At 31.5% G+C, this 17,818-nt stretch overlaps 1 protein-coding gene across 1 annotated transcript in view; it reads left to right on the plus strand.

Moving 5' to 3' along the window:
- The window catches only part of LOC129222499 (coiled-coil domain-containing protein AGAP005037-like), a 202,453-nt gene extending 186,770 nt beyond the window's left edge, over window positions 1–15,683 (plus strand). Inside the window, exons 14-15 of the mRNA XM_054857012.1 lie at window positions 746–851; window positions 11,122–15,683. Of these exons, the coding sequence (XP_054712987.1) occupies window positions 746–851; window positions 11,122–12,477 (1,462 nt within the window). The 3' untranslated portion in view covers window positions 12,478–15,683. The remainder of the gene's footprint in view (window positions 1–745; window positions 852–11,121) is intronic.
- Window positions 15,684–17,818: the final 2,135 nt, after the last annotated feature.

The following is a 17,818-nucleotide window of genomic DNA, read 5'->3' on the forward strand; positions in this document are numbered from 1 at the left end:
TAAACTTACGGTAATGAAATAAGTTGTTTGAATTTTAAAATATATAATCTTTCAGAAAAAAAAAGAAGTTTAATAAAATGAAAATTATTTATTATTCATAAAAGTATTTAAGTTGAAAATTTAATTAATGAATCAAAGGTAAATAAACTTTAAAGAAAGCAACGTATTTCAATTAAAATAAAAGTCTCTAAATATTTATCAAGTAATCTCATACAACAGAAATTATTAAGCATGACAGAACATAGAGTACTTTAGTATAAGTTGCTTAAAATAAAGGTACTTCATGTGTTAAAACCGTTAGTATAAAAATCAGTGCAGTGGGGAAGTATTGTTTGCAGATAATAAGTTAAGTCACTTGTTTAATATTGTCTGTGTGATTCTTTTGATTTTTTAATGCATTAAATATTTTGTTCCAAGGTTTAAAAAGAATATGCTATGTTTTTGTTCCATGCTGCTTTAAAAACCGATTGCACTTAATCTGTATCTTTATGGCATGTAAATGTAGTTAAGCTAGCGATTTTAGTTTGATTGCTAGGATGGTCTCCTCTTTGCCAATGGGTTGTTCTTTTCTTTCTTTCCCTTTTGGCAGCCTGGCTACTGCAAGCCGCCATCACACTGATGTTTGAACACCATGCCAGGGACACACCAGCGGTTATGTTTTGTGAACAAAAGTACTTTTCAGTTTCTTTCTGCTTAGTTTTGCAGCTGGTTATTTTTTGTTTTTTTGTGTTTTCCGTCCCGCCAGCTTGGCATCTGTACAGGAGCAGCGCAACACTGGTGCTCACCCTCCCCCCGAGAAGTCATCATCCTCTGAAGGGAACCATTCAGATGGGGAAGTCCAAAACATAAAGGTATGTTGCAGTAACATAGAACAAAAGCTTTCTCATGCCTCAAACCTTGTATTGTTTTGTTTAGAGTTTTAATCACTTACATGAGTTTTATCTTTGTGATGAACTATTTGTATTTTCTCGTTCATTTTCTAATAATTTTAAAAGCATCTCTGTATTTGTGTCTATGTATATTATTGCCATTATACAAATGTCATACATAAGTTACAAAAATTAACTTCTTATAATAGTGTGAAATATTACTTGAAATGTACTGCAGTAGACCCTAGTTTTACACAGGCTTATTTTACACTTATACTTACTTATATTATGGGTTTAATATATGACATCTTTAACTGATTTTATGCGGATGCAGCATTGCAAATAGACAAAATTTTCCTTTCAAAATCCAAACTCCTGAGATTGCTGATAACACTAATAAACTACATTTTGGAGTGCTAATAAATGAGCTTGGACCACTGCAGACATTTTTTGCAATTGGTTCCAGAGTTCTTTCCAGAAGTAAAGTTATTAATCTCACACAATTCAGAGCTCACTGGAAGAAGAGCTTTTAGAAGTTACAAAGAAGGATGAAACGAACAAGGATGCCGACATTGTTCCTGTCATGTAAATGAGACAGGTGATTATGAAAACAGTAATGCCCCACAAAGAGCTGCACAAAAAAAATAATGACTGCAAAAAGAGCATCATAACCAGCTGTTTTTTTTATAAACACTAGGTTAGTTCATGTTTTCTTTATGCATGTTGTGCATAAAGTATCAGAATAGGCACTTATTAAACTTATTATATTCGAGTATATTTATCTATCATTAAAATGAAGGGTTTTTTTTTTAATCTATAGAACCTAATCCCTATTTTAACACTACTGTTAAGTCTTAACTTACGCATTTTTGATTTAGGCAACATTTCTTTGGAACATAATCTCTGCGTAAAACAATGGTCTACTGTATTTATATAACTTTTTTTTTTAAATACAAACCTTCATTTTATTTTTGATATCAGAAAAAGGCTAAGTGGAAAATAGAGAACTATGTTTCATAGTTAATATAAAAGTGTTAGAATTTCCTTTGTTGTGTGAAGTTTAATATTTTGTTTTGCTAAAAATGCATTATTGTTCTATTATTATATAAACTCATACTTCAGTTAAAGTTTTATAAAGAATACGGTATTCTACGGTATACTTTGTTACTCAAACTCAGTGGCAAATTCACAGATTTGGGGTGGGGGGGGGGTCCATTTGTCTATCACAGAAAAATTTGATAACTATAATTAAGTTACTCATAGAGACAAGAAACATTTAAAAGTATTTTTTCAAATAAAAAGTTATTCAAAAAATAATTAATGTTAAAATGTCAATGTTAAATACCATACATCATGATTGGATTTCTGAATTTTTTTTAGCACTAAGAAAAAAAATGATGCATTTTAATGTACTAGAAAACTTTTATTTAACTTTTGCATGAAAAAAGGAACAAAATTATTATTCATTTGTGGGAACATTATGCTAATTTGTTTTATAAGTGTAATTTTGTGGAAAATTAGTGGAGTGACAATTTAAGTGCTTAAAATTGTTCAAAAAATATTTTTTGAACAATATGGCAAATGAATGAATGGCAAATACTGCCATTCATTTTATATTATTTTGCAGCGTAAAAGTGCATTTTCATATTAGATCCAATACTTACCATTGAATAATTACATAATTGTGAGATTCCTCATTGTTGGTATGTGCAGACATTCGAAGATATTTCAATACTATTTAATTGGTTTTGCTTATGATTTGAGGGTATAGAATTTCACTTGTGGCCTATATCCTTGATTATTTTAATAGATTCACATACTAAATTTTGAAGAAAAAAAACTAACATAAATTCTTTTTTTTTTTCAAGTCATACTTTCATCCTAATTTAACTTTTATTCTTGGTAGCAGAAACAACACGATGCTGTTTCGGCTAGATTTCTGCAGATTCTTGAGAAAATCTGCAAATGATTTCTTAGTTGAGAGAGAAAGAAAAACCTAAAAGTTAAAAAAAAAACTTTTGAATTTCATTTAGAAAACGAAGCAATGTACCATATTTTCTTAAATATAATCCAGAGGTAACATGTACTTGTAGTTTTCAAATTTAGCATCCTATTTGGATTTATTATCAATATTTTTCAGCCAACGATTTTACGATTTTTTTAGAAATCTTATGTTAGATTAGCCCGCAGACTACTTTTGGATTTTTGGTCTGTTTGGCTGCTGAAGGAATTCCTGCTGTTGGGTTTATTTAAGAAAAACCAAGTATGTTTAGTGAACCATGGAAACTCATACAAAATGAAAATAAATTCCAACCTAGCTAATGAATATAATTTGCAACTTTCCTGCTCTCCTGTTACACTGCAAAATTGATGTTGTTTTTAAATTGGCACCTGGTGTATTTGTATATTTTAATCTTGTACCTAAGTTGTAACACTTCCAGTATAAAACTTGAATTTGGAATGTAAGTGATAAAACTAAAAGAGGGCTCAGACTTTGACTCAACTGTAAAAGTTATGAAAAGAAGCATTTTATTGCTTTTACTTGTTTTTGAAGCATACCAAAATTAATCTTTCATGTGTTTGTTGTTACTATTAAAGTGCTCTACAAAGCCATGAGAATTGTCCTCGCATCATACTAAAATATTACCTGGGAACTGCAATTCATCCATGTAATTCTGGAGGTTTTCAACTGATAAAAGCCTGTATTACACTAGGAATTTCAGATATCTTTAACTAACCTTTTAAAAATAATTATTTTTACAGTCATATTAAGGAGGTCTTTAATACACAAACTGTATTGTTTCATCATGGTAAAATAATTTCAAACAAATGTTCAGAGAACAAAAAAGCTAACCAAAATTGAGGTTTTTACTTAAAAGAAGCAATTTATTAAATATAAAACAATTTTTCAATTCATATGATGTGTTATCTGCAGCAAATAAGCATAGTTTTGACAGCAACAATGACCCATTGCTTTACTTTTTCAAATATTTATTACTAATGGCCATGTGTGAGATTTGTAACATAAGATTAGCACTGAACACTTTGATAATCACCTTATAAAAAGAGCAGCAAAAAATCTACTAACTTTGATCACCATTCACAATTTATTAAAATCTTTTTCATTATGATCACTTTTGCACATTTTTACTATACATTGGTGGACCCACTTTGCACTTGTTTGACTTGGACTCCTTAAAAATTGCTAGCAAATTTTGCATACAAGATCTGTCTCTCCAAAAATTGAACTTTTATAAAGGAAACTAAGTGGAAATAGTCAGTGCTGTAAAAGTTGAATAAATATTTGAAGGAACTCACCTTGGGGATAGGAGGAAGAAAAAGTGGTTTAAAGCTTATTTACATTACATTTGTATTTTACAAAAGAAAAAAAAAATTCAAGGGACCCCAACCCTCTGCCCCCCCCCCCCCCCCCCCCCCCCCCCCCCCGCAATGCAGAACTTCTTTCATTTCATGAAATTTAAATTCATTTTTAAAAGATAGCATTTTGAACAACAAAAACTTTGATAACATTTCCAAAGAAAATCTAGACTCTAGATTGAGTTTTAACAGCAAAACAGTTGTTAAGATTGATATCTTGACTACTGTTAAAACTATCTGATTTGATTAAAGTAGGAGTTGTACATAAAAGAATAATGTAGGCAAGTTTGGTTTTGTATCGGACAGATCTTGTATGAATCCCAAAATTAGTCCTTATATATTTCACCTTCAGTAGATGTTATACACATGATTTGTAATGCACTTTATACATTATCAACAAAACCATCACTACTCTTACTCTAATTATATTTTGTTTACATGTAAAAGAAATATTATTGTTACATTACCTTTGTAAAATTAAAATCAATTTATGTTTTTACTTTTTGATGTTTTTATGAGTTTTATTTTTTTTTTCTTCTGATATCAATCAGTATGTTTTCCTTTAAAATATTACTGGTGTATAATACATGTTGCTCTTCTGGCTTATTGGCTTATATTGATGCTTTTGTAATAAATCATTGTCATAATAAGATTTCTTCAAACCTTATCAGCCTAGCAAGTATGGCTGGAAGCGGAGTTCAAACTTCCGACAGTCAATTGAGTAAATATAAGATCTACCTCACTTACTGTACTCCCAAGTCTCAGAATTGTGGCTTTTTTCCATTCATAATGAACCTGCAAATTCAATTTGGTTTTTAAGCATGTGTTTTAGAGTAAAAGCTCATCCTCTTAGTGTTCCTCCTAGTGTGGTATTCAAGTATAGTGGAACATCTTTAATCTGAACCCCCGTAATCCAAACTTCTGCTAATCTGAATGCTACCGAGATAAAATACATGTTCAGTTAATGAAATTAATTTAGCATACTGCTTAGCAAGAGTTTGAAGTTAACAACGTTTCTCCATCAAATGGGCTGCATCAGCGGTTCCCAACCCATGGGCCAGGACCCACAAGTGGCCCGCAAACAGCATGTTACTGGGCCATGGACACTGGTTGAGAATCTGAACCAAGATCAATCTTGGGGTATTAATTTCCTTTTTTTGCGAAAATTCATTTATAAGATAAACCGTCACTCAAAAACTCTCCCTGGCTCAACGCCAATAAGGAAATTTCAAATTAAGATTTTTCATATCTCTGAGGACATTTCCCCTATAGTTAAAGATGAAATCTAATGAATCAGAAATTTCTTTAATTAAAATTGTCAAAGAAACTAGTATTAGCTTCAAGTTAAAAATGCTCCTCCTTTGCTGAACTGACATGACTAACTAGTGAATTGAGGCACGAGAGGCGCTTTTCGACAACATACCTATTGGAATGAGACTTCATTGCAACTTAAAAAAAATTATATATTAATGCATAGAATGTTGCAAATTATTTGAGACTAAAACTATCCAGTTTCAATCCAGATACCAACTCCCTTGTAGAGGAAAACGCCAAAAATCCCACGGAGCTTTAACTTTGATGACTTACAGTGCTGGCCAAATTATTAGACTGAAGAGTTTTTTTTTTTTTTTTTTTTTGATTTTGTACACCATTTGTTCTAAAATAATATTTATTTTACTGTTAAAGTACAGTACATACTGTACACTGATTATTACGTTATTTTAGCATAATTTAATGTTTGCAGGTGGCAGCACTGTCTGCTTTGTTTATGTTCTTTGTTTATCTACCTACCAGGAGCATAACCTCAATCAGCTTAAACAGTTCACTAGTTCTTTTTATTAGTGTGTTCTGTTACATTTAAAGTTAGTTTTAGTAATTAGTGAGTATGTGTATGTGAGTATATATAAGAGTATAAACAATTTTTTACCTCCTTTTTTAAAAAGTTAAGAAATGGTGTAAACCTTGTGAAAAGTATGCCAAAAAGACTTAAAATGCTCATCAAGAACAAGGGAATGAATGCATACTAAATATTAGATAATTATTTCACTGTTCGTTAATGTGTCTATAGTTATGTAATCAATAAAAAATTTGCTTTTAAAACAGTCTTAGTCTAATAATTTGGCCAGCACTGTAGTTTTAAGTTTCCTTACAGCTATGCTAGCTAAGTGAATGCAATTATAAGTTATTTTCTTCCTTAAAAACTATTTTGAAAATTGTTCTTGTACAGTATATTTATATCTGGTGCAACATAAGGGGAGAAACATCTCCAGAACTCTTGTTTTTAGCACACTTTCAGTACTAATACGGTATATTATTTAAACTTAAGGACAGTTATGAACAGGTGCCCTCCTCCCCAGAAAGTAAATTTTGGCCGTGCAAGTAATGTATAGTAGTTAGTGGGCCTCAATCGTGTTTTCTACAAAACTGGTGGACCGCACATTCAGAAAGGTTGGGAACCACTGAGCTACACCCAGCCAAAAAAATCTCTTCATCATTGGTTCAGAAAAGAAAGTAACTTTTTTAAATTTTAAAACTTTGGCTATTTAGCGCAGCATTCACAGCAGTGCAGTGTTGTACTGAGTTGTTTGTTTATTGATATTTTTTTTCTTTTGTAATATTCTATGTTTACTATTAGTTAAATAAACAGCCAGTTTCTAGCTGTTGTTGTGTACAGGACATACAAAAAGAATAAAATGCTTTATAATCCGAATGAATTGATAGTCCGAAATCTCCCAGTCCCAATTGGTTCGAATTGAAGAAGTTCTACATTATGATATTTCACATTTTCTTCTTTGAACTTAAAAAATTTAATTTTTGTACTTGGACATAATATTTTGTTGAAAATAATGATGAATAATTTTTATATCGGTTATGCTTGAAATTTGCTTAGTAGAAATGGAAAAAAAATAAATATTTACTAATGTTGGGGAAGTTGCTGAGAAATATTGGGAAAAGACAAGTAAACAAAACATCTCTTTTTAACTCTGTCATTAAATGAAGAAGTTTAGAGATCAGAGATGTCTTGAAAATACATACAAAAATAATATAATTTCAAAAAGAAAGGGGGGTTTTTTAATGTATTTTCCGGAAAGAAAGGACTGATTTTTTACATGCAACATATTTATTAAAAACATGTAACTCGTTAAATTGTTTTTATAACAGAATGTTCAATTTACTGTCAGTTTTAATTTTTTAAAATATTAACAGCATTACTTTTGCTTGGGTAGTCTGAAGGGAAAGTGCTATAGAGTGCCATCTATGCTAAGTCATGATGAATGCCTAGGAAGAACACTGCACGAACCTCTTCCAAACTTCCTTGCTGCATGCTTTATACCTGCCCCTCAACAAAGCATGCTTTTTTTGCACAATTTTTCACAGTTGAGCACTGAATAAATGTGGAGTGAAATGCATGAACACTTTTTTGCTATATTTTTTCTCTTTTTGGGTGAAAAAGTTTCACCACAACTTTTTGATTTTTGAAATTTTTTGAAAGAACTGTGCTATGACGAAACAACCACAGAATAAAAAAAACATTTGCATATTTTACAAAACATAGTAATCTCGATGGTTTTATCTAATTGCAAATCACTGAAACTAATTTTTTGTAATATGTTTATTACTATTTTGAAGAGTCAAAAAAAAAATTAAAGCATTTACATATTTTTAAACTTAATATTTTGGTTGAAATTTAATTTAAGGCCGAACCATACACTTTTTCTTTTCATGTTTTGTGCTTTAAAAAAGTCTTGTCATCATAAATTATTTCATGCACCTACTTTAAAACATGCTCTATGTTTTATTGAGCAACTCTCCGTAATAATACTAAATGCCTATTGTTTTTTTGCTTTTAACACTGAGCAAAAATGAACTCAAAATGATGAGGGAAGGAGGACCAGTTTGTATGGAGGCCACAGCCATGCATCAGAGATATAAGAAATTAATATTGAAGAAATCAACAATTGGTTAATTTCTAAATTTAAAAATGGAAATTAACCAATAAACAACTTAATTTGAATTGGTTGGATCCATCACCATAGTAACGCTTTCATTGGATTGCCACCAGGTAGTGCTGTCCTGCATATGGAAGATCACTCTTTGAGGCAAATGTGATAGGTATTTCGTATTACAGGGGAATTGTATTAAGACAATAAATGATACTTCGAAAACTCTACAGGCAACTTTTCATAGCTTTTCCAACATCTAAATTACAAGATGGTAAAGGGGGTATGTCTTACTTTCACGGATCTTTAATTTTAACTAGATAAATCTTCAGCCTATTTTGAATAGCACAGTTCTTTTACACTTTTGTGTCAGGCTGCTTGTTTAGACATTTTTTCAGAATTATATTTTTGAGAGTTTTTGCGCAAATTTAATAGTTTGAGGTTGCTGTTTTTTCCTTTTTAATGCAGCCTGTGGAAGGGCTCACAAGTTCAGGGACAAGATGAGAAGGTTTGTCACCAAAGTTTGATTTAATTTTTCCCTTTTTGTAAAACTGTAATGTAGAGTTTCTATGTGCCCATTCCCAGTCTTCACATCTAATTGAAAGCTCTTGGTAAATTTCCTTAAAATAAAAATCATTTTGTTATATGCTTTAATTATTTTGAAGGTTATATTTGGAGTTGATGACGGATAATTACAAAAAGAATTGAAAAGCCACATGTTTCAGAGAGGTGCTTGTTCCCAGGGGTGCCTATGAGGGGGGACATGTCGCAGTCTGTGCCATTAAAATTTTTAAAGGGATAATTTTATTGTGTATTGATCTCTATTTGGAGAGTATTGGTCTTGGGGGGATTGCTCTGTAGCAATTGAGGGGTTACATCATTTTCCTGGGGAGGATGGGCACCCTTGCTTGTCCCAGTTCCAAACCCAATGAAAATCAAGTGCCGTACAACGTCACAATTAAGAAACCTTTCTAAAAATATATTACATGCTTTCCTAAACTTGTTACACGAATAATGCCTCAATTCTTAATCGTTAGGATTCACTATGTTTAAAAAACTGACGTCAAGTTTATATGTTTTCATTTGAAATCAAGAACGTCAAAATTTACCCGAATAAATTATGCAATTAAACCGCTTGTTTTATTAGGGATGAATATGAAATATTGACCTTTTCAGCTTATAAGAAGCAAAAAGGGGGAATGAAAACCACATGGAACTTTCTTGGCAAAGCCATTACATTAATGGTAACTGCATATTGTGCCAATGTAATCTCAGCTACAACATGGCTTTATAAATAAAGTAACATCTGCTTTAAAAGTTGTGAAGAAAGTTTCTGAATGCTTCAGTAAAAATTAAATGCTATGATTTGCTTAACTATGTGGTATTGTGTAATTATTGTGACACTTTTTAATTATTAAGGATTTTTATTATAGCATTTGATAAATTCATGTATAGAGTTTTATTAAACTGGTCATAAAAAATTCTTTAATATTATTTGAGGCAGTGAGAAGCGAAGGGATGTAAGTGGACTTTTGAAGTTTTGAGGAAAATGTATTTAAAGTTCAGATAGTAAGTAGGGGCTTTCATTGTATTTCTTTTTCTAAACTAAGCTGTATAGCAGTACCGCCAGAGCTACTTGTACCATCTCTTGCCCTAAAATAGAGGAGAGGAGGTACTGATTAACTCCAAATTTTTATATTTTGGCACTTACATCCCTTTACTTCTCACTACCTCATTTGTTCTCATTTGAAGTAAATTAATACATATTTTTGTCAGTGCTTTAAAACTGATTAATTGACTTTAAGAGATCCTAAGAAACAAAATATTTTTTTTTTTTTTTTTTTTTAATCTTATGCTAAACTTTGTGAGAATCACTTGTAATAAAATGTTAAAATATCACAAACGACTTATAATAAATTCACTAGAACAAGTAGAAGCTCTTTTATGTATTTGCTAAAATGAATAAATCTTGAATACCATACCAACCCAGTTCCGACTACAGTATCTTTTTAAACTGCTTCAAAAATATTTTTTTGTGTTGATTATACAAGTAGTTTTGCTCTGAATTTTAAAGTATACGTACTTAATTTAAAATACTATATGTATATTGATGGCTCATTGCATAAAAGTGGTAAAAGTCATTTTTGAAAAAAGTGGTGAAGAGTTTGAAGATAACAAGTTAATCAAATACAAAAAACGAGCGCAGTTTCCTTTTCTAATGCTTTAATAACAGTCTAGAATTTAGAATTGAGTAACAAATTTTAATTTTTAAGCAACACTGAACTTTTAAAATGCTCAGCTGGAGAAAATAAGAAAATTCCCTTATTGTATAAGTTTATTTTAGCCATTAGTCTCTTATATATCATAATTGCAATATTTTACAAAAATTTCACACCTCAAATATGAATATGCAATCATAAATAACTGTCAAGAGGATTGAAAAATACTCTGTAGGTTTCAATCATTTCCTGAAAGTAACCTTCCTCAATTACATGTAACATCTTTTTTGTATTTCGTCTTATTTTATCTTTAAAAAATTTGCACTGCTGTTTGTGGCCTCATTTAGTACATAATGCATAAGAATGTTCATTTTTAGATACTTTTATTAAAGTTCTAGTGTATTAAACTTACTTTATAAAAATGGTTGTTACAACTGAAATTCTGTAATTTTACTAATTGCTTTTTGTCAAAGTCATGTACTTCTGATGATTTCAGCAATGTTAAGTGAAAAAAAAAGTTTATTTTTATACTGCTATAATATATATGCAACAAAACAAAAATAATAATTACATCTATGTTAGACTGTCACTAAAAACATTTCAGTACTGTAATCTGTATGTAAAATGTTTTTTTTTTTTTTTGGGAATTGTTAAAATAAGAAAGTGATGTCTATTAATATTAAAATTTAATGCTTATGAATTGTATTTTTACAGACATTTGCTTCCGATCCCCACACTGTGATACATGTTCCACCTGGCGGCCATCAGAGGGCATCTGAAAATGCTTTGGATGCATTGCTTGATGAATTACAGACTTTTACTAAACCACTCGAGCAACCTCGGGACAATATTCCAGGGCTCTTAGGCCCTCAAAGACGTTTACCGTCGTATCCAAGTGCTGAATCTCCTGTGCGCAGCCCAGCTAGATCTTTTGCTCCATCTATTCCAGGCCAACCAGAAGTCACATCTTCAGGAAACAGTGCTTTCAGAGCTCCAGCCACAATAACGAGTAAATTACAAGTAAATGAATCTGGGCAACAGCGTACTGTAATGTCCCCATCGCATTCACCAGTTCCTGATTCCAAAAAACCTCAAGACATGATAATTAGGGTTGCTGTTAATCCTGGTGGGAACACCAAACAAACGCTAATTGATGGGGTTGAAGGAACAATAACTACAAACCCTGTTGCTCATAAAAAAGCACCACCTCCGCCGCCTCCAAGAACAACAAGTCGATCTCCTATGACTTCGCCAACTACCGATAATCAAGACAGTGTGCCTGGAAGTCCAAGAGATGTGGTGTTTAGTCAACTGAGAAGTAATTCGGCACCTGCTGGAGAAACGGACAATAGCATAAAACGAATGGCGGCACCCAGATCCGTTTCAAAGGATGAAGGTACAGCTCAAAAAGAAAAGGAAGACGAAGAACTTCTGAGAACCAGTGCTATTTCTGATGAAGCTCTTCGCAGAGATCAGTTATCTAGCAATAGTAGCAGTAGTGAGAGTGTGAACTCCCAAGAAGGTCTTCAAGTATCTCAGACTGGCAGTGGTTTGTCTCCAGTTGGAAAGCTTGAAAGAAAATCTTCTAGTGGTAGTTCTCATGGTACTCCACCAGAGGGTGGGACTCCTAATAAAGATTCCAAAAAGCTAGGCCCTCCAACTCCGCCTCGTTCTAGAACAGAAGTGCTAGAGCAGAGACATCAAGAACTACTACGCAAACAAAAACATCTTCAAGATCAATACTCACGCTTGCAACAACTGCAGAGAAGCCAGCTGCTACAACGTTTCTCTCCTCCTCGTTCTGCAGCATCTACGCCAATACTGAATGATCTCAAAAAAACAGGTAGTGAGAGTAATATACTATCAAAATCCTCTTTTTCATTAACGCCCTCATCTGGCTCTCTAACGCATCTGGCTGGCACTGCAGTTACATTTACAACTAAGCAAGAAACTAAACCTTCAACTGTCATTACTACTACTTCAGCTACTTCAAAAGCACCAGCTGTGCCTGCCAAACCATCCACAACACAGCTGCTTAAGAATAAAATATATGAAACTGATATCTTGTGAGAACTTTAATAGATTTATGAAAATATTTCTCCCTTTTCTATGAAAGAATTTGTGACGAATATAAATATGGTTGATATTAAGCTGTTATATGAAAAGAAATTTAGGCGGATGAAACTTGTTTGAATCGTTGGGAGGTTTGTATATTAATTGCACTAAACTAAATGTTGTTGTCTTTTGCTCTGTTTTAGCAGCATATCTCATTATTCGCTTATGGCTCTGCGTATTGAGCATGTTTATATATCTCAGTTATTTGTCAAAGTTATCTGCTGGTGCTGCTTCAGTCAAAAACATAGTTATGCTTTTGAAATCCCTAGGCTCCATGTTCAGTAGAATCTAGAGCATGATTATAGTGTATATCAGATGTGGTTAAAAATATTTATCATGTTAATATATTTGATGAAAAAAGTTGTTTTGGAATGCTAGGGACCCATATATAAGCATCTGTATAAAGTAATGTTTCATAAGGTTTGTTCTCCAAAGATGTTTAATGAATGAAATTTTTTTATTGAGTATTTGTAAATTGTTGAAAAAGGAAATGGTCAAACTGAGTGGCCTACTTTTTTTTTCTTTTGCTACTGTGGTGCCGTGTATAAAATAGTCATGTTTTCACTGCTACAGTGAATTGAATGAATCTAGTGATGACTTTATTATTAGTTTTGTGTTCTTGTTCATTCCATGAGTATGATTGCTATCATTGGTGTGTTTTTACATTTTTAGTGCAACCAAATATTGTCGAATACATAGTAGATTTTACTGATAACTGTACAATTTCAGGAAAATGTATTGTGTACGTATTTAGTCAAGAAGAAACTACAGTGTTATATTTCTGTGCTGGTGAAACATTTGAGTAACAAAAGCAGTTCAAAAAAATCATTCAAACAATATATCCATTATTTTATAAGAAAGTTATTTTGATGTACTTAGAATAATAACAAACTAAGTTTATTTTATTTAGAATTTTGTAGTTCTATTAGCTGCATTTAGAAGTTTAATTTCATTTCATTTATTATGAGTCATCGATTCTGACATGAAAGATGCGCTGTGTAATATTCAAAAATGATAAAAGATTGTTTTAAAAAAAGGTTGGGATACAGAGCGTTTTGTACATTGAGAGCAAATAATACAAAATCCTTATTACTTCCTTAAAAAATGTTGTTTGAATTTTCATTTAAAAATCTCTTTGAAACACAGCTGCTACCAAAAAGATTAGGGTTAATTGCTTTCTGAACCTTTATTATAAGCACAATTGTTACTCTTACAAGTGCAAAAACAAAAGTTTTATGCTAAGAAGGAAAATAAATGTGGCAGTTGATTATTATTAAGACTTTTTTTCCTCTTTATTATATAACCTTGAATCTCCATTAAAAATAGAAAGAAGCTATTTTGTTAATTAAATTCTAGGAATCTTAAAATTATATTATTTCACAAAATAAATAAATTAAACAGATAATTTGAAAAGAGGTGATCATACTAATGATACCAAACAATTCATATTTAAAAACCATCTCAATATATAATTAAAACTGCAGTTTACCTTTATAACAAATGTAGTTCTTATTCGTTTTAAATTATTAAAATTTGAAACAGTTTTTTGACATAACATTAAAGCAAACTTGACCTTCAAAAATTAGTATTAAATTCTCTTGACTTAATTTATATTTTTTCACTATTGTATTTTTTGCATTTTATACTTTTTCTTTTTTCCGGTAAAAAAGAACAGAACATAATCATAGTTTGTCGCAATTCTCCCTGAACATATTATTTATTGATCATGAAAAATTCTGTGAGCTATTTCTTGTCATCTTAGGTAAAATATAATTTAATAATGTAAGGCTAGAAAGTGCTTTGTGAATCAAACATATTGGCATTTTGGACATAAATCAAAATTGTACTTTTTAACTGTATTGATATTAACTTTGAACTTTATCTAAGCATATATATATAATAATGAGAAAAGAACCAGTTTTTTAATTATACATTAATATGATAAACCTAAAGTACATTAACTTTTCGTGGCAATCGAAATAAAGGAGAAAAAGCGATGCATTGCGCAAGCAAGATAACCGTTGGCGGCAACAGATAATGCGAAATGTTTTTTTTCCCCCGCTGGTTCTTTTCTCAATAATTGTATAATCTTGGTTATTAATAACTTTCAAAAAAAATGCCATAATGTCGAGGATTTGGAATTATACTTTTTAATTCAAGTTTCTTGTTACAGAATAAAATATTTATTGTAGTTTTTTTTATATATATAAATTGTGCAAATACGTTTTTTATTTTTAAGTGCATGAAATTAATTTAAGCAAAGAATTTTTTATTTTATCATTAAGGTTTATGAATTCCAAAGCTGTTGCAAAGTTTTACTTTAGGTTCAAGTATATTTAAAGAAACTCTAAAAATGTTACAAAATCTTGAACTTTGCTTTTTGTTGATATCATGCACGTTAAAAAGGCGCTCTATTTCATTGTTATATTTTATTTATACTACATCAACTTTTTATACAATTCATAATTTAACTAGTTGACATAACTGTAAAATTTTGCATTTTGAAATTTTAAATATTTTATATGAAAATTTATATGTGTATATATATATATTTGTAAGTGCATTACTTTAGATTTATGTAACACTGCAAAGTTTAAGCTATGTTTCGAAATTCAGTGATAGCCAAAAAGATAGAACTGCGCAGAGCAAGATCGCTAAATTTCAACTCTTTCGATTGCTACGAACAATGTATGTACTTTAGGTAAAAAATGGAGTTTTGCTTGCAGTGTTACCATGTCAAAGTAATGCCCGTGGTTTTTAATGCATTCTTTACATTTCAAATTGAGCACATGTAAATGGTGCCAAAGAAAACATTAAGAACGATCACATTTAGCCAAATTTAAAAGTCATTTAGCTTTTTCTCTTCAGCTAGTACACATATTTAAAATGTGGTTGCCTTAACTGTGCTGTAAGATTGAGAGCACAGCGAGAGTTATTCATTTCAATCATGAACAGTGATGGATAATGTATTTTACTTGATGTTAGAATGTTTTTGAAAGTGAAGTTTTAAACATCTTTAGTTACAGTTTTGTAATTGCCTGATAATTACAGGAATAAAGTACATTGCACTGTTATGTATCGTGCATATGCCTTTCTTATGTGTATGTTTAATTCTTATTTTTGATTGTTTGTATTATATTTAATCAAATAAACGACTACAATAGGTGAAAAAATTATTTTGTAACACTTGATTCACACTTTCAATGTTATTTGAAATCCCCTCTTATTTAAAACTAGTGGTACCCGCACGACTTTGTCCGTAGTAGAAAATTAAAAGATCATTTAGTTCGTCTGTATATTGACAAATAATGGATGATGAATTTCTCGCCAATACGCCTATACGCCATTTGCTCATCCATTGTTTGGTAATTTACTCGTCCGTGTTATGATAATTCACTCAGTATTGCTGCAGAGGAATTATTTCCACCAATGGTGGCTTAAAATTGAAAAAGAAAAGGAATAAAATCGCATTTTCGAAAAATCACTTCGAGGTGCTCCCTCCTATGCTACGAGCTAATTTTGTGCCAAATTTCATGAAAGTCGGCCGAACGGTCTAGGCGCTATGCGCGTAACAGACATCCAGAGATGGAGACAAACTTCCATCTGTATCATCAGTAAAGATAAGTGCTCACTTAACAAGCAGTATGTAAAAAATTACACCGGGAGAAGCGCCCCGAACTGAAATTTTTGGGAGGGCCTAAGTTCTCAATTTGCTGAATGGAGCTCAAAATTTCGCCAAATGATAATTTTGCCAAATCGTCAGATAAATTTTGACGAATAAGGGAATTTTTGAAAGATCACGGTGACCTCCCATCAGGACCCCTCCTGTATAAGGGATGCTCACAGGAGGAAAAGGGTCGTGGCGTATACTGCGCGGTTGAAATTTGGATGGGAGAGAGGGCTTCGTAGTATTAAGGGGGGATGCGAAAAAGTACTTTTTTTAACTTAAAAATAAATAAATTTTGCATTTTGTTCTATCAAATAATCCTTATTTTTGATTATTTGCATCATATTTAATCACTTTGAAATATACAAGAAGTTAAAGAAGATAAGATTTATTTTAAGTCCATAAATCTTGTGTTTAAAAAGAAAAGTTCATACGCAATAGATATACAGTGACCCCTCTGTTTGAACGCTCTCTGGTGTGAACACCCCGATATTCTGAACACATTTTGATTGTCTCGGCGAAAGTCTGTAGACTTAATATAGGCTGAGATCTCTGTACTCTGAACACCCTATAATATGAGCACCCCAGTATTATGAACGGTATTTTTTAACCCTGTTCAATTATTATCTTTCTATATACTGTACATGTTCACAATCGGTACTCGAAAATGCCTCCGAATCAAATTGGAAAGTCTGAAATACATTCACGATTTTATCACAATGATTGAATAGCATAAAAGAGAAAATGGAGAGAGGAAGAACAAAAATTATTTTCCTGGATATTATTGCATCACATGAAATCATTCAACTGATCCTGCTGTTTCTATTTCAAGAACCCAGCCATTGTATCAAGTTGCATTCCAGACCTTTCAAGTATGATTACCTTCAAGCAAAACGTGACTGAGAATTACCCGGAAACATTTTCACTTGATTGATAACCCATACTTGCATGAGAATACACAATAAAAAAAACATATTAAAAATAACCTTTTTTTTCAGTTATTGTACCGATAGCTGTATTGTAATATTTTATTGTTGAATGTTTCGTTATACTTTTTAAATTAAAAAATAAATAAATGCATGAGTTTAGGTCCTACTGAGCTGAATTAGACATTTCACTAGCCACCAATGCACTATTCAGCAACTCTATCTCAGTATAACTCACTAGGCAAAGTACTAAACATAGTCCATTAACGCAATAGAATACATATGCATGCATTATCCAGTCTCCCTCTATAATGAACACCTCCATAATATGAACACTTTTGTTCGGTTCCATGAGTGTTCAGCATAGAGAAAGTCCACTGTGTAATGTTACGAATTCGCTGTTACTTCAGAATTCTTGAAACTGACTGTTCTTGTGAAAACACAAAACAATTAAACACTATTTACAAATAAGTTGTTGCGATTGTTGAAATATCTAGCAATTTAGCAACTGTCGTAAAAGCACCACAAACAACGGTAAATAATTTACTTCCAAATATGATAAACACACTTCAGTAAATATAGCTCGAACAGTAGGGCCTGGTGGGGTAAAGTGGTCATAAAATCGTAGGTTTCCTACTTAGGTGGATAATATACAATAAATTCTTTAAACACTTCAACCTTTTTTGTTGTTATTTTACACTGC

Source organism: Uloborus diversus, chromosome 5, assembly GCF_026930045.1.
Source record: "Uloborus diversus isolate 005 chromosome 5, Udiv.v.3.1, whole genome shotgun sequence".
Taxonomy (NCBI): domain Eukaryota; kingdom Metazoa; phylum Arthropoda; class Arachnida; order Araneae; family Uloboridae; genus Uloborus; species Uloborus diversus.